Source organism: Salvia miltiorrhiza, chromosome 4 (assembly GCF_028751815.1).
Source record: "Salvia miltiorrhiza cultivar Shanhuang (shh) chromosome 4, IMPLAD_Smil_shh, whole genome shotgun sequence".
Lineage (NCBI taxonomy): Eukaryota > Viridiplantae > Streptophyta > Magnoliopsida > Lamiales > Lamiaceae > Salvia > Salvia miltiorrhiza.
Genome location: NC_080390.1, coordinates 33,606,075 through 33,629,470, shown reverse-complemented (window position 1 = coordinate 33,629,470; position 23,396 = coordinate 33,606,075). Strand labels below are relative to the sequence as shown.

Below are 23,396 nucleotides of genomic sequence, written 5' to 3'. Positions count from 1 at the left end.
GGAGCTTCATCTTCAGAAGAATTGTCGCCGACGTAAGGCACCAAATGTTTGACATTGAAAACATCTGAGCAACGAACATGGCTCGGCAAGCGTAGTCGATAAGCATTCGGATTGATCTTCTCTAGAACTTCCAAGGGGCCAATCTTACGAGAGGCCAGCTTGTTATATTCATGAGCGGGAAATCTATCTTTGGTGAGAATAGCCCAGACAAAGTCACCCTCAGAAAAGTGCACTTCTCGTCGCTTAGAATCTGCATGTAGTTTGTAAGTGGCATTAGCTGTCTCCAGATTATTCTTAGTTTGGGTGTGCACACGCTGAAGCTCGGCAATGAGATCTTCGGCACGCAGGTCAAGAGATGTGGCAGATGGCACAGGGATCAAGTCGGTTGGACCACGAGGAAGAACACCGTAGACTACTTCAAATGGAGAGAATTTGGTGCTGCGATTGGTAGCAGAGTTATGGGCAAATTCTGCCTGGCTAAGCTTTATATCCCAAGATTTAAGATTGTCTCCAACAAGGCAACGAAGTAGATTGCCCAGAGACCGGTTAACGACTTCTGTTTGGCCATCCGTCTGAGGGTGATAGGCGCTACTGAACAACAACTGAGTGTTAGTCATGCGCCAAAGAGAACGCCAAAAGTGACTAATAAAGCGTGTATCCCTGTCGGAAACGATGGAGAGTGGAAGACCATGTAGACGATACACCTCTTTAAAAAATAGCTGAGCAACATGGACGGCATCCGTGGTACGTTTGCAGGGAATAAAATGAGACATTTTAGAGAAACGATCGACCACTACAAATATGGAATCAAAACCGCGTTGAGTACGGGGTAAACCCAATACAAAATCCATGCTCAGGGCAACCCACGGAGTGGAGGGAACCGGCAACGGCCGGTAGAGGCCTGCATTGGTGGCCGTACCTTTGGAAACTTGGCAGGTCCGACAACGAGCAACAAAACGAGCCACCTCACGCCGTATCGTAGGCCAAAAGAATCGTCGCATGACAAGCTCTGTAGTGCGGTCACGACCCAAATGTCCAGCACAATGTAATTCATGTATCAACTTAGGACGCAAACTACAATCAGGAATACACAAGGCCGACCCTTTGAACAAGAAACCGTCATGTAAATGAAAACGACGGTCAGCACCAGAGGTAATATTAGCCATAATAGGAGCGAAAAAAAGGTCAGTTGTATAAAGATTGCGAAAATCATCGAACCCGAGTACAGAGGAGCGCATCTCCGAAAGTAGACTGTGGCGACGACTAAGAGCATCAGCTACTTTATTGGAGGTGCCTGAGATATGTCGCACAGTAAAAGTGAATTGCTGAAGAAAAGCAACCCATTTGACGTGTCGAGCTGACAAAGAAGACTGAGTAGATAAGTGCTTTAAGGCTTCGTGATCAGATAAGAGAACAAATTCTCTTTGAAATAAATAATGACGCCAATTTTGGATGGCACGGACAATAGCATAAAATTCAACATCATATGTGCTATACCGTAGTCGGGCACCTGCTAATTTTTCACTAAAAAAAGCAACTGGACGTCCTCCCTGACTTAAGACAGCACCAATACCAATTTTTGATGCATCACAATGAAGCTCAAAAGGGGTGGAGAAATCAGGTAAAACAAGGATCGGAGCAGACGTCAATTTATCTTTGATCCGAGCAAAAGCCGTATCAGCTTCCGGTGTCCATTGAAAAACTTTTCCATGCATTATGTCTGTAATAGGCGCCATGATAGAGCTGAAATGACTGATAAAACGTCTATAGAAAGAGGCGAGACCATGAAAACTTCGAACCTCGGTCAGTGAAGTTGGAATTGGCCAATCGCGAATTGCTGAAATCTTGGATTCATCAACCTGAATGCCAGAGGAAGTGATTCGATATCCTAAAAAAACCACTGAATTCACCATGAAGCAACATTTATTTGGTGCAGCATAAAACTTCGCATCTCGAAGAATGGAAAACACCGCACGCAAGTCAGTGAGATGGGCTTCAATTGATTTGCTGTAAACAAGTATGTCGTCGAAATAAACAACGACGCAAGTACCGATGAGAGGGCGTAATGTTTGGTTCATCACGCGCATGAAAGTGCTCGGTGCATTGGACAGACCAAAAGGAATAACCAGCCACTCAAAAAGCCCTTCACGCGTCTTGAAGGCCGATTTCCATTCGTCACCGGGACGAATACGAATTTGGTGGTAGCCACTACGAAGATCAAGTTTGCTGAAAATTACAGAACCACATAATTGATCTAATAAATCATCAAGGCGTGGTATAGGAAAACTATACCGAATGGTGATCTTATTGATTGCGCGACTATCAACACACATACGCCACTCGCCCATTTTCTTGGGAATTAGAAGGGCGGGAACTGCACAGGGACTGAGACTCTGACGAATAAGGCCTTTGTGTAACAATTTTTCTACTTGACGACGCATTTCTTCATGTTCAGAAGGGCTCATTCGGTAGTGAGGGCGGTTAGGAAGAGGGGCGCCTGGGATGAGATCCATTTGATGTTGAATATCTCGAAGGGGGGGCAAACCGCTAGGTAATTCCTCGGGAAATATATCTGCAAACTCATTTAAGAGAGCAGTAAGAACAGGAGACGGAGTTGCTGTTTGTAATTCTTCATGAGGTAAAAGTAGCAACACCGGATCCGTAGGGTCAATTTCACGCAGGAAAGCAGCACGAGATAATAAAACAACCTGTCTGTCAAGTGGTTGTGATGGCACTGTAGGCGGCAGAGGACTGGAGGGGACTAGCATATATTTTGTGCCTGCAAAAACAAAGCTATACGTGTTACGACGGCCCTCAAATTGAACATCTCGGTCATATTGCCAAGGTCGTCCAAGTAACAGATGACAAGCATCCATAGGGACGACGTCGCACCAAGCAGAATCCACATAAGTTGGACCAATAGAGAATTGAACAAGAGCACGTTGAGTGACCGAGACATGAGTGCCATGCTGAAGCCATGCGAGATTATAAGGTCGAGGGTGAGGTTCCGGAATGAGAGCCAGTTTGGTAACCGCCTCGGCAGCGACGACGTTCTCACAAGAACCAGAATCAACAATGAAACGACAAACTTTACCGTTAATAGTACATGTTGATTCAAAGAGAGAATGGCGTTGATCATTAGGTGTGTCTAACTTTGGTTGCAAAAAATTTCGCCTAATCACCAACGAAGGGCCAACATCGCCAGTTAAAATTTCCTGTGGTTGAGTCTGTGGTGTTTCCTCATCATATATCGGAGGTGAAGAATAATCTTCATTGCCATATGAGTGTTGAGTGACATCAACTGATGAGTCCTCCAGAAAAAGACCACGGGCACGGCGGGGGCAGGTGGATTGGTGATGACCGCGCTCACCATAATTAAAACACGCCCCAGGCCTGGCGGAATTGGAGGCGGTTGCTGGGTGACGGGCAACTGGAGCAGAGGCCGAAGGACGAGAGTCAAGAGGTTGAGTAGGACGGTCACTACGGGACATGGGAGTAAAAGAAGCGGCTGGACGCCGACTTAATTGTTGCTCAAAAAGCAGAGCACGTTGGTGTGCATCAGATACTGACACCGGGGTTAACATATTGAGGGTATCCTGATATTGAATGCGCAATCCACCAATAAATCGAGAGACAAGTTGATCAGATGTCTCGTTGATTTCTACTCTGGCTAACAACTTATAAAATTCTTCAGTATAAGCATCAACAGATCGAGTACCTTGCCGCAAATTCTGGAGCTTTTGATATAAGAGACGAGAGTAATTAAATGGCAGGTATTCAGCTCGAAGATGTTTGATAAATTTCTCCCAAGAAGTGATATGTGGCTTATCTCGACGTTGCCGGAGTAATTTGAGTTGTTGCCACCATGCAGCCGCACGGCCTCTGAGGCGAGTAGCGACCAGAGCGACGCGCCTATCAGCAGGTACATCCGCAAAGGCCAAAATTTCTTCGACAGCAGCAACCCAATCGAGGAAAGCATCCGGGTCCATATTGCCATGGAATTCGGGAAGGTCGGTGCGGAATCCTCCATCCCAATGATTCGCACGGGGTTGGTGGTGATAATGAGCAGCGAAGGGGTTGTCCATGGTACTCTCGTCATCATCCGTCTCAATTTCTGGTGGAACTCTGTCACGGGGGCCTTGCCGCAACAATTGAGTAAGCGATTGTTGAATCTCCTGCATCTGGTGTTGAAAATCATCCATACGGTGATGTAGATTGGCAACATCAGCGGGTGACAAACATGGTTTTCGTACCTCAATTCCACATGATTTGTTGTCATTTCCCTTCATATTTTGATTACTAATATGTGTTTGTATCCCAATTTTGTCCTAACTGTTGAGTTTTGATGCTTGGTGTAGCTTTTGGAGTGATTTCAGGGAAAATCAAAGATTAATTAGAGAGTTTTGAAAACATTAGGTTAAAGTTCATCTCGAGAGGAATCCGTGAGCGCAAACGGCGACCAAATCGGAGTTCGGACGAGGGAGAACGGAGCCGAACAAACGGACTGCGCATAAAGCCCAGGCGCCCGCGGTCCGGGCCGCGGCCACGGGCCCGACCGCGGGCCTCTGTCCAAAATTGCCCAGTAACCCGCGGTCCGGGCCGCGGCCGCGGGCCCGACCGCGGGCCTCTGCTCCAGAGCAGTCCAGAACGTTTTTGACAGGCACCCGCGGTCCGAGCCGCGGCTGCGGGCCATGACCGCGGCCTCCCCTGCTTCCAGCCGCGTTCTCAGCCGCGGTTCATGCCGCGGCCGCGGGGAAGAGGCGGAGATCCGTCTTTTGGTGGGCCCAGACGCGATTTTTGCCCCAAAACTCCATTTTTCCTCTCTTTTCTCATATCTTTCATCTTCCTCACCCATTTTTCCATCTTCCCCAATTCCTCCACACCAAACCCTAGCCTCCATTACCACATTTTTTCACCAAGATTGAAGGCATTGAAGAGGAGAGAAGATTGAAGAAAGCTCATTAATAGGATTTGTCATTTCTTACTCTCTCTTTCATTTATGTACACCTTTAACTTTGATTTATTGTGTTTGAACATGTTAAGCTAATTTCCCATTGGTTTGGGGATTAGGCTAGATGGATGTTGTATTGGATTGAATGTTATGCTCAATATATTTCTTAGTTATTTCTATTGCTATTATCTTTTCAAGCCCTAGATTTATATCTTGTATGGATTGTTGGCCACTCTCTATGCATTTCCAATTTATGTTTTGAATCGGGAGAGGATAATCATAATAGATTAGGTGCTTGAAACATATCAACTCAATAAACCGAGAGGTTGAGAGTTGGGTGAGAGTTTGTCGATCTTTGTGTGCTTTTGGGAGTTATAGGTTAGAAGTTGACCGGGGACGGCAACTATGACCCGTAATCTACCGTTTTAGTCGTCCGGGAGGGGGCTAGAACTAGTTGGGAGATCACTCTAGATAATTAGGAATGTTAAGATTAATATTGAGCTATTTGAAATCCATTACTTGTCCATTGATGCCTAGTCCCTAAATCACCTTCATCACTTGTTTAATTCTCTTTGTTTGTTTGATCTTATTAGTCTTTGAAATTGCTAGATAATTGAACCTTTCACCTCATTGTTTAGTCTAAATAGCTCTAGCATAATGAATTAAGATAATCACTAGATTGAACTACTAATCCTTGTGGGATACGACCTTGCTTCCATATATTGCAACTACCCGTATACTTGCGGTGTGGTGAAAATAAATAGCGAACAAGTTTTTGGCGCCGTTGCCGGGGATTAGTTTAGTTTCTTTGCTTGTGATATTTTGCTTCATTGTGCTTAACTACTTTAGACATTTTACTTGCTTTAATTTTTGTTTTCTATTTTAAGATTGTGATTTGACTCTTTGTTCTTGTTGGTTGATAGGTAGTGTATGAATACAAGGTCTAAAGGTGCACCTCTTATACCTATAGACCTTGAGGTTGAAGCTTTTTGCCGACACAACAAAGCAAGAACAAGAAGAGATAGAGAGTTGGAGGAAGCTATGGCGGAAAATTTTGATTTAATCTGTCAACTCCAAAGGCAATTGGAGGACATGCAAGGGCAAATCAATGAGCAAGAGGCTCAAAGGAATGCACCACCACCACCACCTATTAGCAATATGTTCCAACCCGTGGTCCAACAAGTTGGAGTGCATGCCCCGAGAATCAATGCCAATAATTTTGAGCTCAAGCCGGCCCTCATCAACATGGTGCAACAAAATCAATTCGCCGGTCTTTCTCAAGATGACCCGAATGGACATCTCGGCAATTTCTTGGAGATATGTGATACTATCAAGATAAATGGAGTTCCGGAGGATGCCATTCGACTCCGACTCTTTCCCTTCTCACTAAGGGGCATGGCCAAGACATGGTATCAATCTTTAGAGATTGGTTCCATCACTACATGGGAGAAAATGGCTCAAAGGTTCCTTATCAAGTTCTTCCCTCCAAGTAAGACAATGAAGATGAAGAAGGACATTGTCCAATTTCATCAATTCGATGGAGAGACCTTCTATGAAGCTTGGGAGAGATTCAAAGAGATGATAAGGAAGTGTCCCAACCATGGTTTGGATCAAAACACCATTATTTGCTCATTCTATACCGGGTGTAGTGGTGAGATGCAAAGAGACATGAATGCATCGGCCAATGGAGCATTGTTGGAGAAGAGCCACGAGGAGGCCACCCACATCATAGAGAACTTGGCCGCCAATAGCTACCAATTTCCGGGGGAGAGGACTATTTTGAAGAAGGTGGCGGCTACAACAAGCTCGGATCCGATAGCTCTTTTGACAGCTCAATTGACCGCCATGAATAACAAGATTGATGCTATGTCAATATCAAGGGTAGAGCCCGTGGTTGAAGAACAAACTAGCTTCGAGGATGTGAACTACATCAACAACAACAACAACCGAGGCCAAGGGAATTTCCGGCCTTCACATCAAGGTGGTTATCAAGGCCAAGGGCAAGGGCAATACAATCAAGGATTTCAAACAAATCGCCACCCAAATCTTGCCTATGGTAATCCCAACAACTTCTTGCAACCACCACCCGGATTTGCGGTAAGTGATGGTATGATCAAGGAAGAGAAGAAACTCAACCTTGAAGAAATTTTAATGAAATTCATGACGGCCACTCAAGCCCACATGACGAGAACCGATGAAAGGTTGGAGGCTCAAGCGACCCAATTGAAAATGCTTGAGATGAAAGTGGGGCAAATTGCCGAATCCTTAAGCAATCAACGCCAACAAGGGCAATTTCCAAGCAACACAATTGTAAACCCTAAGGAGCATTGCAAAGCTATTAACATACTAGGTGAGACAACCTTTGAAGAGTCCAAGATGTGCTTGGGAGAGGAGGACATGGTTGAAATAGAGAAGAGCAATGATGGAGACATTTCTTCAAAAATGCAAAATGATAAGGAAAAGAATAAGGAAGTGTACAAAGCTCCACCTCCTTATTGCCCACCAATCCCCTTTCCTCAAAGGCTTCCCAAGAAGAATGTGGAGAGTGAGTTCTCCAAATTCCTTGAAATCTTTCGGAAGGTGAATATCAACATCCCTCTTGTTGAAGCATTACAACAAATGCCCAAGTATGCAAAATTTCTCAAGGAAGTTCTATCCAAGAAGAAGAAATTAGAAGAATTTGAGACGGTCAACCTCACCGAAGAATGTTGTGCCATTCTTCAAAAGAAGCTACCCATCAAGATCAAGGATCCCGGGAGCTTTACTATCCCATGTGATGTTGGAAATGGTCGTTTTGGAAAGGCCTTGTGTGATTTGGGAGCAAGCATAAATTTGATGCCTCTCTCCATCTTCAACAAGCTTGAAATAGGAACCATTAAGCCAACCACGATTGCTTTGCAAATGGCGGACCGTTCCGTTTCATATCCAAAAGGGATAGTGGAGGATGTCTTGGTGAGGGTTGACAAATTCATTTTTCCGGTGGATTTTGTGGTGTTGGATATGGTTGAGGACAAGGATGTACCTTTGATCCTTGGACGTCCATTCTTGGCGACGGGGAGGGCCCTAATTGATGTTGCAAAGGGCAAGCTCACATTGAGAGTGAATGATGAGAGTGTTACCTTCTCAATCCACAAAGCTCCCAAGCACAAAGATGGGGAAGAAAGAATGAGAGTGGAGGAATGCAAATTGATGCAAGTGATTGAACCTTGCATCAACATGAAAGAAAAATTGAAGGGAGAAAGGAAAGAGGAGGAAGCCCAAGGCTTGGAGTTGAAGCTTCTCCCCACACACTTGAAGTATGCATTCTTTGGTGAGAATGAGATACATCCAATGGGGCAAGACCGTGTACTCCAACTCAAAGAGTTAGATGAGTATCACGCATTTGAGAAGTCAAGCCTCTACAAAGAGAGGACAACAAGTGCTAATGACGAGATGATGCACAAACGGGAGTTTGCACCCGATGATGAAGTCCTTCTCCTCACCTTCCGTCAATCACTACCTCCGGAAAAGCCAAGATCAAAATGGACGGGTCCTTTCAAAATCAACAAGGTTTTCAACAATGGAGCAATTGAATTGAGAAAGAAGGATGAAAGAACCTTTGTGGTTGAGAAGGAAAGAATCAAGGCATTTTTGCCCTTGAAACCAAAAGTTGAAGTGTTCGTTGGAACCACCCCCGAGCCATAACACCATCATGGAGACGTCTAGCTCATGACGTTAAACTAAGCGCTAGTTGGGAGGCACCCCAACAAGGTACCCTTTAATTTTTGTATGGTTTATTTTTTTTTATATGTTAGTTTTTTTTTGTGAGTCCGAGACAACTTCTCTTTCTCTTTTCTTCCAAACTCATTTTCACTTTGTGTGAAATAAGTTTGGGGGGAGGGGAGAGATGGATTAGTTGTCTCATCTATCTTAAGCTTTACTTGTTTTTGTTTGTTTTAGTATTGTTGTCTTGTTTTTGTTATTGTTGAATAAATGAAAGCTTGAGAGTTAGTTGGGTTGATATTTTTGTTTTTGTTTTGCTTGGGATAATTGTAGCAAATTTTGTGACGATGAATTGTTTGTTGTTGGGCTTACAATATGATTGTTGTTTTTTGAAAAGAAATTGTGTGTATCACTTGTGGATTATGCATGAAAAGTTTGAACTTGTGACAAGTGAGTTAAATATTTTGCCTCCAAGAACTTGATAATGAGCTTGTAAGAATTGAGCCATTGATTGTCATATTATCACAATCTCATTTCATTCTTGAGTGTAAATCAATTGAACATGCTCGTTAATCTCTAGAACTTGCCATAAGTCCTCTCTAAAAAAATGAAAGTAGATGTGTTATGGATATTGAAGTGATTTAAGGCCATCCTTGCTAGCCACTTGACTTAAATTATGTCCAAATTCTCATATGATCATAGTTTACCCACTTTGTGCCTTATAGCTTTTTTTTGAATTAACCAATGAAAAGGGGTAGAACGTTGATTGTTGGTGGTTGCTTTGATGAAAATGGTTGAGAAATCATTGAAATTGCTTGTCATACTTTGATTGAGTGAAAATCACTAGTCTCCTATAAACTCAAAAAGAAAAAGAAAGAAAAATGAAGAGAAATGTTGAACAAAATAGTATAAAGGGGAGTGATTTGCCTTTTGAATCATGGTCTTGATAAAGTATTCATAGGATGAAAAAGAATAAATGTGGAGATATTGGTTATTGATTGATTAGAAAAGAACAATGGTGAATATGACTTATTCAATTTGGGAATTGTATGGGATATGAGTCACTTTGCCTATAAACACCTCACCTCACCAAAGAGCCCTCATTGCAACCTAAAGAAAAGCCCTTGTTGATCATTATTTGTAGCACATTGAAGCATAGAAAGTTAGGACAAATGGCAAGCTTATGGTAGATTGCATGCATTGTTTCAATTCGAGTGCAAACACGTCCATTCTAAACACTTGAGAGTTGAGTGCACCATTGAAACATTCACCTTGTGAGGATTCAAACTTGGATGCTATAATGTTGAACTCACTATCACTTGTGACTTCTTAGAATGCATTTTACTTGTGATACACTTTTGAAAGATTTTTGAAATTGTTGAAGCCTTGAAATGACATCAATTCATGCTCACATGTTTGTTTACTTTTATTTCTAGTCTTTTTGTCGTTTGGGGACAAACAACGCCTTAAGTTTGGGGGGTTGACAAACATGGTTTTCGTACCTCAATTCCACATGATTTGTTGTCATTTCCCTTCATATTTTGATTACTAATATGTGTTTGTATCCCAATTTTGTCCTAACTGTTGAGTTTTGATGCTTGGTGTAGCTTTTGGAGTGATTTCAGGGAAAATCAAAGATTAATTAGAGAGTTTTGAAAACATTAGGTTAAAGTTCATCTCGAGAGGAATCCGTGAGCGCAAACGGCGACCAAATCGGAGTTCGGACGAGGGAGAACGGAGCCGAACAAACGGACTGCGCATAAAGCCCAGGCGCCCGCGGTCCGGGCCGCGGCCACGGGCCCGACCGCGGGCCTCTGTCCAAAATTGCCCAGTAACCCGCGGTCCGGGCCGCGGCCGCGGGCCCGACCGCGGGCCTCTGCTCCAGAGCAGTCCAGAACGTTTTTGACAGGCACCCGCGGTCCGAGCCGCGGCTGCGGGCCATGACCGCGGCCTCCCCTGCTTCCAGCCGCGTTCTCAGCCGCGGTTCATGCCGCGGCCGCGGGGAAGAGGCGGAGATCCGTCTTTTGGTGGGCCCAGACGCGATTTTTGCCCCAAAACTCCATTTTTCCTCTCTTTTCTCATATCTTTCATCTTCCTCACCCATTTTTCCATCTTCCCCAATTCCTCCACACCAAACCCTAGCCTCCATTACCACATTTTTTCACCAAGATTGAAGGCATTGAAGAGGAGAGAAGATTGAAGAAAGCTCATTAATAGGATTTGTCATTTCTTACTCTCTCTTTCATTTATGTACACCTTTAACTTTGATTTATTGTGTTTGAACATGTTAAGCTAATTTCCCATTGGTTTGGGGATTAGGCTAGATGGATGTTGTATTGGATTGAATGTTATGCTCAATATATTTCTTAGTTATTTCTATTGCTATTATCTTTTCAAGCCCTAGATTTATATCTTGTATGGATTGTTGGCCACTCTCTATGCATTTCCAATTTATGTTTTGAATCGGGAGAGGATAATCATAATAGATTAGGTGCTTGAAACATATCAACTCAATAAACCGAGAGGTTGAGAGTTGGGTGAGAGTTTGTCGATCTTTGTGTGCTTTTGGGAGTTATAGGTTAGAAGTTGACCGGGGACGGCAACTATGACCCGTAATCTACCGTTTTAGTCGTCCGGGAGGGGGCTAGAACTAGTTGGGAGATCACTCTAGATAATTAGGAATGTTAAGATTAATATTGAGCTATTTGAAATCCATTACTTGTCCATTGATGCCTAGTCCCTAAATCACCTTCATCACTTGTTTAATTCTCTTTGTTTGTTTGATCTTATTAGTCTTTGAAATTGCTAGATAATTGAACCTTTCACCTCATTGTTTAGTCTAAATAGCTCTAGCATAATGAATTAAGATAATCACTAGATTGAACTACTAATCCTTGTGGGATACGACCTTGCTTCCATATATTGCAACTACCCGTATACTTGCGGTGTGGTGAAAATAAATAGCGAACAGCGGGCCGAACGTTGCCGGCGGGTGGACGGCGAGGAGGCATGGCGAGGAGCGTCGGCTGGTCTCTGGATACCAACTGATGCAGGGAAGCGTCTAGTCCGTTGATTATGATTCACACAATACCGGAGAAGAACGCACACAATAGGGAGAAAACCCTAGCTTCAATATTAAAATTCTTCCAATGTTCAATACGTCAACAAAACTCCTATTTAAAGCATGATATAATGGGCTAGGCCCAAAACTCTAATACTAAACTTAATACTCATTTAAAAGCAGAATAAATAAAACAAAAGAGCAATCAAAATATCACTTCTTCGCTGCAGCCGCAGGGACAGATAATGCAGCTTCATCTTCATCAAGTAGTCTACGAACTAAAGAATCCAATTGATTACACTTTCGAAGAAATGAAGATGGTGAACTTGCAGGGCACACTCAGCACGCGCTGAACCTTATGGTGCAAAACAATTAAGTAGCTCTGGGAAATAATGGAGATATGAGCACCGGATCTTAGTAGATCAAGGAAGAAAAGCTTATTATAGCTTGCTAGAAGTTGGAAAAAAAAATGGGAGAAGCTCGAGTCTATGGAGATGAGGTTCGGAGAAATCACTACTCTACCAAGGAACAAATACACACAAAGGAAACTCAATTTCAAAGTTCTCTTAATACTGCCGCTAGCTAATTGGAAGATTCTGAAATAGTTACACCCGGCGCACCAATTAGATTGGTCATTTTTATTTATATGTAAATTCAATCTCATTGGAATTTATATTAATAAAGGCATTTACTTATCTAATGTATTTGTTTTTAATAACTTATGCGATTTAGATGAAGTCCTTAGACCATAAAGAGTTATAAGATATGATCACGCATATGATGGTGATTATGAAATATGTCTTTAAAGCTTTGGTCTTAAAATAGTTCCGAGTGAAATAACTATTCAAGAAAAGGATATTGAATTGTTGGAATTAGCTCGCACATATGATACACACTCATAAGATGAGAATGTTGCGTTTCATCAACATTAACGTAGTTGACGTAAGTGTATATATGTGGGTGCTTGTTGGAGAACAAGTACACCGAACTGACCCGATAGAAATTCTTATATGGAATTTGTTTTATCGAAATAAGAATTACTATATTATGATAGTATACGATTAGTCCTTTGACTTGAGACACCATAGTAATCTTGTATTAGTTCTATTTCATTTTGATATATTTTCTGATTGCTAGTCAATCACTAAAGATTTTATGTTGGATGAAATATGAACTTATATGGAGATTAATGAGTGGTCAATAAAGAATCTATTACTTGTGAGACAAGAGAATTTCCTATAGTTTTCATTGTTCATAACTTGAAGACCTTGGCCAGGGCATAATGAATTATGATTCATTAAAGAGTTATTGAATTCAATTGAAAATATGATTATTGGATTATCTTGAGTTTTCGATTTAATTCCATACTCAATATCCAATTGGGAAATTAGATGATAGAAGGATTGTACGTGTATGACGATTCATAATCAAAATAGGTTTACTCGCTATTTCACATAGTGCTAGATGACCATGCTACTTGCTAGATGTTCCCATGGTTTATAGGTTCTTGAAATTAAATAGTTAATTTCAAGTGAATTAATTTATCGGATAAATTAAGTAAGTTGTAAAGTGTTACAAGCCTGTTACTGGTGCTAGTTGTGAACCTAAGAGGGTCACACACAATTTAGTAGAACGTGTCTGATTGATTCGATTTAATAGTTAAATCCAATTAATTAATTTGATTAATTAAATTGAGACTTGTTCTAAATTAATGAGTTAATTTAGATATTCAATTAAATTAGTTTTATTGAATATAATCAGATTAACAAGTCTGATTCTATATTAAATTAATTGGATTAATTTAATTAGAGATAAAGTTAATTAGATTAATTTTAAATCTAATAAAAATCAGATATATATATATATATATATATGGATATATATATAGCTGTATCCGGATATAAGATATCCGGGTATTCTCCAGATTGGAGAAAAAGAAACGCCGCGTCTATTGAGTAGACGTAACTGTAGAAATAAATTAATTCTATAATTAAGGCAGTTAATTATAGGGTTAATTGGATCGTTTCTCTACAGAGTTAAAAACGATTCTACAGATTTCTTTTCTCTCACTTTTTGGCTGCACAGTCTCTCTCCTTCTCTGAGCGACGCTTTCTGATTTTTCAACACAAGAGTGATTAGTTTTGCTAGCGAAAAACTTCTCACTCGACACGAACACTAAGTGTGGACTTGATAGAGGGGATACACTTGGATCCCTGCGAGCAACCGATTGCTTCCATTCCCGACATCAGCCGGAGAGCGAAAAGGTATGAGATTCTATTCTCGCTCTCTCATCATGTTAACGTGAAGTCGTTAATGCCGTTGGAATGAAATAATAGTTATTTCATTTATAATTTCAAAAAAAAAATTATTTCCGCTGCGTTTTTCGACACGATCCCAACAGTGGTATCAGAGCCCGGTTTCACGTTAACGTGATGTTTTTGGTTCGTTGTTGGCATGTTTTAATTGTTGATTATGCTTGAGTTTATTTTGTTATTCAAAGAGTATGAAGGAAATCTGAAAATTCGCATGGTTTTTAATGAAAACTTGACTGTGGCATTTTATCGAACACCTTATTGGCGTAAACTGAATGGTGATGTTTGGGCACGAAATTGCCATGGCTGGTCATGGCGTGCGACGCCATTGCCACTATGGGCATTGAGGAATGCCTTAACATGCACCATGTCACTTCTGTAGCCTATAGGAACCGAGATTTGTCTCGGTTTCGCTCAAACTCGCTAGGGCAATGGAGCACGCGAGTTTGGGGCTGAATGGTGCTGAGTTTTGGGCTGTTTTGTGAGCAGCCTAGGCTCCACAATGCCATAAGCATGCTGCTGTTGGGCAGTTCGCACAGGTGGTGCGGGCTTGCTGATGCGCTGCTGCGTTTCTGGCTCGCCCGCCACCTGTTCGGCGAAATGCCTCAACGAAGGCTGTTGTGTTGTGCAGCCTGTGTGCGTGCGTGCTGCTGTGTGCGTCGTGTGCAACTGTTGTTGCGGCTCGGCGTGCACAGTAGCTCTCACGGCATGCCGATGCGACTCGTGATTTTGGCATTTTAGAGTTAATAGTTAATTCTAACAATGTGATAAAATTGTTTTATGCAAAATCAAAACTTCATGCTTTGAATAATGAAATAAATCATTAAATCCACTTGGTAAATTTATTATGCTTTATATCATGTGATGAATGTTAGCATGATTTATTTGGGGATGATCATGAGCCGATACCCATGTGATGGTTTTATTTGTTTTATGCTTTGGGTTTTAAAATGGGGACTGTGAGCCTCTTATTCCTTTCTATGTAATTGTTTTTCATTTATGCAATGAGTGTAGAATAGAAAGTGAGGTTTTTATTTTTCATTGTATTTTTGGAGGACGTTCGTGGCGAAGAAATAAGAGGAGCTCAAGGCCCATATATGTATGGGATTACATATGATGTAATAGATAGGTCTTTCATTTTAAAATCCCTTAGATTGTCCTTTGACCCGTTTTTGGCTCGAAACGGGTCGCTTAGGAACGGCTATGATCATCCCATCGCTTTATATATTTAGCATGTTTGCTAGTATATTTTTAATGCTTATTTGCGCGAATCATGTGATGATGTTTGCATTAATATAACCCACCTAGTTAATAGGTTTCGATGAGGTCTTGAAAATTAAATCCCCAAGTTTTTGAAACTTAAGTTATATTTCAAGTTAAGTTGGACAAGTTGAATTGGATTCATCGTTCCAAGCCTACCATCAAAAGTAAAATCATGAGATGCTACCACACTATATCACTTGCCATGAGTCATGGAGTGGTTTGGTGATGGAAAGCTGTGATTTTTACTAAGTATATAGATACTCATGGAATAATTTATCACTACGTTGTCCATGAGTCGTGGAACGCATTGATGCTTTATTTACATGAATGTTTGATGGGTATAACTTGACACTTAGTACTATATGGGCTCATAAAATTGAGGTGTATAGGAAAGGTGAGGTAAAATAATATTGAAGGTTATATAGAGATATAATTGTCAAAGAGTTGACTACCGATAAAAGTATTTCATGGGCTCATAGAATTGAGGTATGGAATATATTTTGTTGGGCTTCAATTCCCTCTAGGAAATTTGATTTCCCGAATTTCATTTGGGGTTATGGAATTTGAATAAAATAGTGGGAGACAATTAATAATTAAAGACCTTATATTAATTGAATATTTTTTTTTTTTTTCATCATCTGCTAATTTTCTGCGTCTTACTTGTAGATTGTCTGCACAATGTCGAAAAATCCTTTAACATCTATCCTTGACCAAAACAAACTTACCGGTCCTAACTATGTTGATTGGGTTCGCAATTTGAGAATTGTTCTTAATTGCGAAAAGAAGGCTTATGTCTTGGATGCCCCAATGCCTGAAAAACCTGCTGATGACGCTGAAGAAGCGGTGCTTACGAAGTACCAAAGTCATGTGGATGACGATTTGCAGGTTCGTTGCTACATGCTAGCATCGATGTCAAATGAACTTCAAAGGCAAAATGAAGGTGTGGCTTCGGCTTATGAGGTCCTTCTCCGTTTACAAAGGTTGTATGGAGAAAGTGTTAGACAACAAAGATATACGATATCTAAGGAACTTTTCCAATGTCGTATGACTGAGGGCTCTTCGGTCCAAACTCATGGGCTGAAGATGATAGCTCTCATGGAAAGGTTGGGATCTCTTGGAGTCGAGATAGAAGCTGAACTGCAAACTGATCTCATGTTGCAGTCTTTGCCACCATCATTTGACACTTTTGTCGTCAACTTCACTATGCACAGCATGACTACTAGTCTTCCTGAACTTGTCAATATGCTTGTGACGGCGGAGTCCACTATGAAAAAGGACAAGCCGGTTCTTCTTGTTGGTTCCTCCTCCTCGTCGAAAGCTCACAAGGCCAAGACTAACAAGGGGAAGGGGAAGTGGAAGGGGAAGATGAAAGGTTCATCTAAACCAAACAAGTTGAAGGCACAGGGTGGAGTTGGGAAAAAGAAAGGGGAAAGTTCTCAATCCAAAGATGTTTGCCATTTCTGCAACAAGCCTGGTCATTGGAAGAGGAATTGCAAAGAGTATCTTGCAAGCCTGAAATGTTCAGGTATGTACTATGTTGAAGTTAACTTATCTGTTAACGATGCTTCGTGGGTATTGGATACCGGTTGTTCCTCACATCTTTGTAATGATTTACAGGTGATGGTGGAAACTAAGAAGTTGAGCAAAGGGGAAACGGTTCTACGCATGGGCAATGGAGCAAGAGTTGCTGCCTTAGTTGTAGGAACTGTTCACTTAGCTCTTGATAGTGGTTTTGAGATTGTTTTGAACAATTGCTTTTACGTACCTAGTTTGATTAAGAACATCGTCTCTATTCCAGTTTTGGATAGAGAAAGTTATGAATTTTCAATAAAGGGTGGAATATGTTCTATCTTTAAAGATGCTTCTTTAATCTATTCTAGTGTATTGGTTAATGGTCTTTATACTATTATGCCTCGAAACCCTGTTTTGCATGTTCAACAAAGTAAAAGAAAATTAGATGATCGTAGTTCCATAGATCTTTGGCACTCAAGATTGGGTCATATTTCTGAGAGAAGGGTGAATCAATTGTCTCAATTGCTTGGTTTTTCAACCGAGGAAAGGATGGCAACTTGTGAATCTTGTCTTAAAGGAAAGATGACCAAATCACCATTTGTGGGACAAGTGGAACGATCACAACATATTTTGGATTTGATCCATACAGATGTTTGTGGACCACTAAGTGTGGGTGCTCGTGGAAACTATCACTATTTTGTAACTTTTACCGACGACTACTCTAGGTATGGTTATGTGTACCTCTTAAGGCACAAATCTGAAGTATTTGAAAAGTTCAAAGAATTCAGACATGAAGTGGAGAAACAAACTGGCTCTAGTATTAAAATTCTTCGATCTGATCGAGGAGGTGAATACTTAAGCGGTGTGTTTCTTGATTATCTAAAAGAGAATGGGATTCTCTCACAGTGGACGCCACCTGGCACTCCTCAACTCAATGGAGTTTCTGAGCGCCGGAATCGAACCTTGTTAGACATGGTGCGATCTATGATGGGCTTCACTACATTACCTCTTTCATTTTGGGGTTATGCTTTAGAAACTGGAACACATCTATTAAATAGAGTGCCATCTAAAGTTGTACCCAAAACGCCGTATGAATTATGGTTTGGCAAAACACCTTCTTACAAATATCTTAGGATATGGGGGTGCACTGCTTATGTGAAGCAGTTAATGGGAGATAAGTTGGATATGCGATCCATCTTATGTAATTTTGTGGGATATCCAAAAGAGTCTATTGGATATTATTTCTATGATCCCTCGGAACAAAAGGTGTTTGTTTCGAGAAATGCTACTTTCCTTGAGGAAGAATTTCTGTGTAACAGAAGTAATAAGATTGTAGAACTTGATGAAACTCAAGAACCACAAAGTACTCCTGTTGTGGCAGAAAATACTCAATCAGAAAAGGGTGAATGTTCTTATACACAGCCCCGTGAAAAGTCCAAAAGAGTTTCAAGGCCGCCTGATAGGTTGAACTTATTGATGGAAAATCATGAGGAAGAACAACCTATGGATAATGATCCAAGGACCTTTTCTGAGGCAATTAAAGATATTGACTCAGATAAGTGGCTAGAAGCTATGCAATCCGAAATGGAATCCATGTACTCTAACGAGGTATGGATCTTGGTAGATTTACCAAATGGAATAATTCCTATCGGATGCAAATGGATATTCAAGCGAAAGCTTGGAGTAGACGGAAATGTGGCTACCTTTAAAGCTCGTCTGGTCGCAAAAGGTTATACTCAAAAGCAAGGAATTGATTACGAGGAAACCTTTTAGTGGTGATGCTTAAGTCCATTCGAATTCTACTTGCCATAGCTGCATATTATGACTATGAGATATGGCAAATGGATGTAAAGACTGCATTCCTTAATGGAAACATTGAGGAAGATATTTATATGGTGCAGCCTGAAGGATATGTATCTAAGGGGAATGAACAAAAGGTTTGTAAACTCCAAAGATCTATCTATGGACTCAAACAAGCTTCAAGAAGTTGGAACATCCGATTCGATGAAACAATCAAAACGTTTGGTTTTCATAAGAATCTGGAAGAGCCATGTGTGTATAAGAAAACTAGTGGGAGCTCGGTGGTGTTTGTTGTGCTCTATGTTGATGACATCCTTATCATTGGGAATGATATAGGAATAATGCAATCAACAAAGATTTGGTTGTCAAACCAATTCTCCATGAAGGACTTGGGAGAGGCATCTTTCATCCTTGGAATCAAGATCTATAGAGATAGATCGAGAATGATGATTAGATTATCTCAGTCCATGTACATAGACAAAATGTTAAAAAGGTTTAGCATGGAAGAATCCAAACGTGGATTCTTGCCAATGAGTCATGGTGTTTCTCTCACTAAAGCTATGTCTCCTCAGACACCTGAAGGGAGAGAAAAAATGACACGTGTGCCTTATGCTTCTGCAATAGGGAGTATTATGTACGCTATGCTATGTACAAGACCTGATGTCGCACATGCTCTGAGTGTCACGAGTAGATATCAGTCTAATCCAGGCGAAGAGCACTGGAAGGTCGTAAAATCAATCCTTAAGTACTTGAGAAGAACTAAGGATTTATTTTTGATCTATGGAGGTGGGGAACTGAAACTAGAGGGTTTCACCGACTCTAGTTTTCAGTCTGATAAAGATGACTCCAAGTCTATGTCAGGATTTATATTCACTTTAAATGGTGGAGCAATTTGTTGGAAAAGTTCTAAACAAGAAACAGTTGCTGACTCCACCACAGAAGCTGAATATATTGCTGCATCAGATGCTGCAAAAGAAGCTGTTTGGATAAGGAATTTCATTCAAGAGTTGGGTGTCGTTCCTTCAGTTGTTGATCCAGTACCTATATACTGTGATAACAATGGAGCTATTGCGCAAGCTAAAGAACCAAGATCTCATCAAAGATCCAAACACATTATGCGAAGATACCACTTGATTCGAGAAATCATTGGTAGAGGTGATGTCGTTGTGGAGCGAGTTGCTTCAGCAGAAAATGTAGCAGATCCACTTACTAAACCGTTGTCACAAAAGGTATTCGAAGGACATCTTGAGAAGATGGGTCTAAGATACGCGGGTGATTGGTGCTAGGGCGAGTGGGAGATTGAAATAGTTACACCCGGCGCACCAATTAGATTGGTCATTTTTATTTATATGTAAATTCAATCTCATTGGAATTTATATTAATAAAGGCATTTACTTATCTAATGTATTTGTTTTTAATAACTTATGCGATTTAGATGAAGTCCTTAGACCATAAAGAGTTATAAGATATGATCACGCATATGATGGTGATTATGAAATATGTCTTTAAAGCTTTGGTCTTAAAATAGTTCCGAGTGAAATAACTATTCAAGAAAAGGATATTGAATTGTTGGAATTAGCTCGCACATATGATACACACTCATAAGATGAGAATGTTGCGTTTCATCAACATTAACGTAGTTGACGTAAGTGTATATATGTGGGTGCTTGTTGGAGAACAAGTACACCGAACTGACCCGATAGAAATTCTTATATGGAATTTGTTTTATCGAAATAAGAATTACTATATTATGATAGTATACGATTAGTCCTTTGACTTGAGACACCATAGTAATCTTGTATTAGTTCTATTTCATTTTGATATATTTTCTGATTGCTAGTCAATCACTAAAGATTTTATGTTGGATGAAATATGAACTTATATGGAGATTAATGAGTGGTCAATAAAGAATCTATTACTTGTGAGACAAGAGAATTTCCTATAGTTTTCATTGTTCATAACTTGAAGACCTTGGCCAGGGCATAATGAATTATGATTCATTAAAGAGTTATTGAATTCAATTGAAAATATGATTATTGGATTATCTTGAGTTTTCGATTTAATTCCATACTCAATATCCAATTGGGAAATTAGATGATAGAAGGATTGTACGTGTATGACGATTCATAATCAAAATAGGTTTACTCGCTATTTCACATAGTGCTAGATGACCATGCTACTTGCTAGATGTTCCCATGGTTTATAGGTTCTTGAAATTAAATAGTTAATTTCAAGTGAATTAATTTATCGGATAAATTAAGTAAGTTGTAAAGTGTTACAAGCCTGTTACTGGTGCTAGTTGTGAACCTAAGAGGGTCACACACAATTTAGTAGAACGTGTCTGATTGATTCGATTTAATAGTTAAATCCAATTAATTAATTTGATTAATTAAATTGAGACTTGTTCTAAATTAATGAGTTAATTTAGATATTCAATTAAATTAGTTTTATTGAATATAATCAGATTAACAAGTCTGATTCTATATTAAATTAATTGGATTAATTTAATTAGAGATAAAGTTAATTAGATTAATTTTAAATCTAATAAAAATCAGATATATATATATATATATATGGATATATATATAGCTGTATCCGGATATAAGATATCCGGGTATTCTCCAGATTGGAGAAAAAGAAACGCCGCGTCTATTGAGTAGACGTAACTGTAGAAATAAATTAATTCTATAATTAAGGCAGTTAATTATAGGGTTAATTGGATCGTTTCTCTACAGAGTTAAAAACGATTCTACAGATTTCTTTTTCTCTCACTTTTTGGCTGCACAGTCTCTCTCCTTCTCTGAGCGACGCTTTCTGATTTTTCAACACAAGAGTGATTAGTTTTGCTAGCGAAAAACTTCTCACTCGACACGAACACTAAGTGTGGACTTGATAGAGGGGATACACTTGGATCCCTGCGAGCAACCGATTGCTTCCATTCCCGACATCAGCCGGAGAGCGAAAAGGTATGAGATTCTATTCTCGCTCTCTCATCATGTTAACGTGAAGTCGTTAATGCCGTTGGAATGAAATAATAGTTATTTCATTTATAATTTCAAAAAAAAAATTATTTCCGCTGCGTTTTTCGACACGATCCCAACAGATTCATCCATTGGTCACCAGCAAAGAGCAGACTTCAACACTAACACTTCGTTGCATTAAAAACTAATGAGTGATCAGCTCTAGAAAGAAACTTTGAGTCACATTCTTCTACATTGGCGTATAGATTTATCCCTCGTGAATTAAATAGGAATATTCTGGTTCAATTCACTAATGGATATGATATGTTTAACAACCATGGGCTATTATATTGATAGGCATATGGTGGCCACGTGCCTTTCCCAATTATGGTGTTGATAATAATTTCGACAAATGAATTATGTATGTAAGTTCTAACGCTGAGATTTGGAGATTTGATTCTTCATAAGTTTTTCGTGCTAATCTAATATTATAAAAAATCATTAAATTTATTAGGGATTGGATTTAACACCATTAATTTGGGAAGGAGTAGGAGACAAAGTATACATTCATCTTTAACACGTAGAGTTCCAAACTATATTTTCGAATAACGGGATATTATGCAATTATTATAATAACGAGGAATATATGAATTTTATCCTCTTCTTTTTAATTACTATTAAGGAATTAATGAAGAAGATGTGGTTGGAATTAAATAACAATAGACAGGATTGTGGGAATCCTTTGGTGGGACTCAAATCTAGAGCCTTAGATACTGATGACGTCATGTTTGGTTACACAAACACGTGTCTGGTTCGGCGGCCTTCTCTCATTTCCTTTTCAAGCCGCCGGTTTCTTACCTTTCATTGACCCGGTCTCTGGTTTCGTTTTCGACCCGGTCTCCGGTTTTCCACTTTTAGCTTTTCAAGATTTTGTCAACAATATTTCTCGAATCTTCATCCTTATGGTCAACTAAATTCTGCTCTATTTTTTTCCACATAGTAATCTATAAGTCTATATATATGAGATTCTATCTTAATGAAAGATTTTCTAGATGTAATTATTTCTATATATAAATGAACGATGAATGTGTATTGTGTGCTTGACTGTCATTAATCAGTATTTTTCAATGTTATTTTATTTAATTTTAAAATTATAAATTACTCCCTCCGTCTGACTTTTGGTATCCAATTGAAAATGGCACGGGTTTTAATAAAGATGATTGATGTGTTGTGAGTGGAATAAGGGTCTCACATTTCATGTGAGAGTTAAAATAACTAAAGTGGAGTAAGGGTCCCACCTACTTTTACCAAAAATAGAAATAGATACTAAAATGTGGGATAGCCAAAAAAGGAAAGTTAGATACTAAAAGTTGGGACGGAGGGAGTATCAAATTAAAACTTTATTATAACCAGTAACTTTTCGTTTGCACATGATTTTAAGAGAAAAATGATCAACTAAATAGTTGACGGGTACTCAAATATTAAAAAGTACTTCATCCGTTCATTAAAAATATGACATTTTTAGTGGTTACGAGTTTTAATAAACTAAGTGGTGATTTTTATATCATGGAGAAATAATTTTACTATTAATTAAAATGATTGATTGAGATTGAATTAAAGGTATTTCTTTTTTCAAAAATAAAAAATATTTATAAAGATAAAAAAAATGTGAGATCATATTTTAAAAAGAGTATGTCGTATTTTTAATGAACATCAAAAATAATACTAAAACTCTCATACTTTGAGGAAGTATACATATTAAAACAGTTTACTAGCTCGTTGTTTTTTGCAAGTACTATATATTAGTGTCCCACTCAAATATTTTACAAGTGAAA

At 39.6% G+C, this 23,396-nt stretch overlaps 1 protein-coding gene and 1 non-coding gene across 2 annotated transcripts; one reads left to right on the top strand and one right to left on the bottom strand.

Moving 5' to 3' along the window:
• Window positions 1-6,451: 6,451 nt before the first annotated feature.
• On the bottom strand, window positions 6,452-6,558 carry LOC131023977 (small nucleolar RNA R71). Its single transcript, XR_009101576.1, has one exon. It is a non-coding gene; the product is annotated as a small nucleolar RNA R71 (small nucleolar RNA).
• Window positions 6,559-19,188: 12,630 nt separating this feature from the next.
• LOC131021259 (secreted RxLR effector protein 161-like) lies at window positions 19,189-19,900 on the top strand. The gene has a single exon (XM_057950370.1). The coding sequence runs from the start codon at window positions 19,195-19,197 to the stop codon at window positions 19,885-19,887; it is 693 nt and encodes a 230-aa protein (XP_057806353.1). The 5' UTR covers window positions 19,189-19,194; the 3' UTR covers window positions 19,888-19,900.
• The last annotated feature ends 3,496 nt before the right edge of the window (window positions 19,901-23,396 follow it).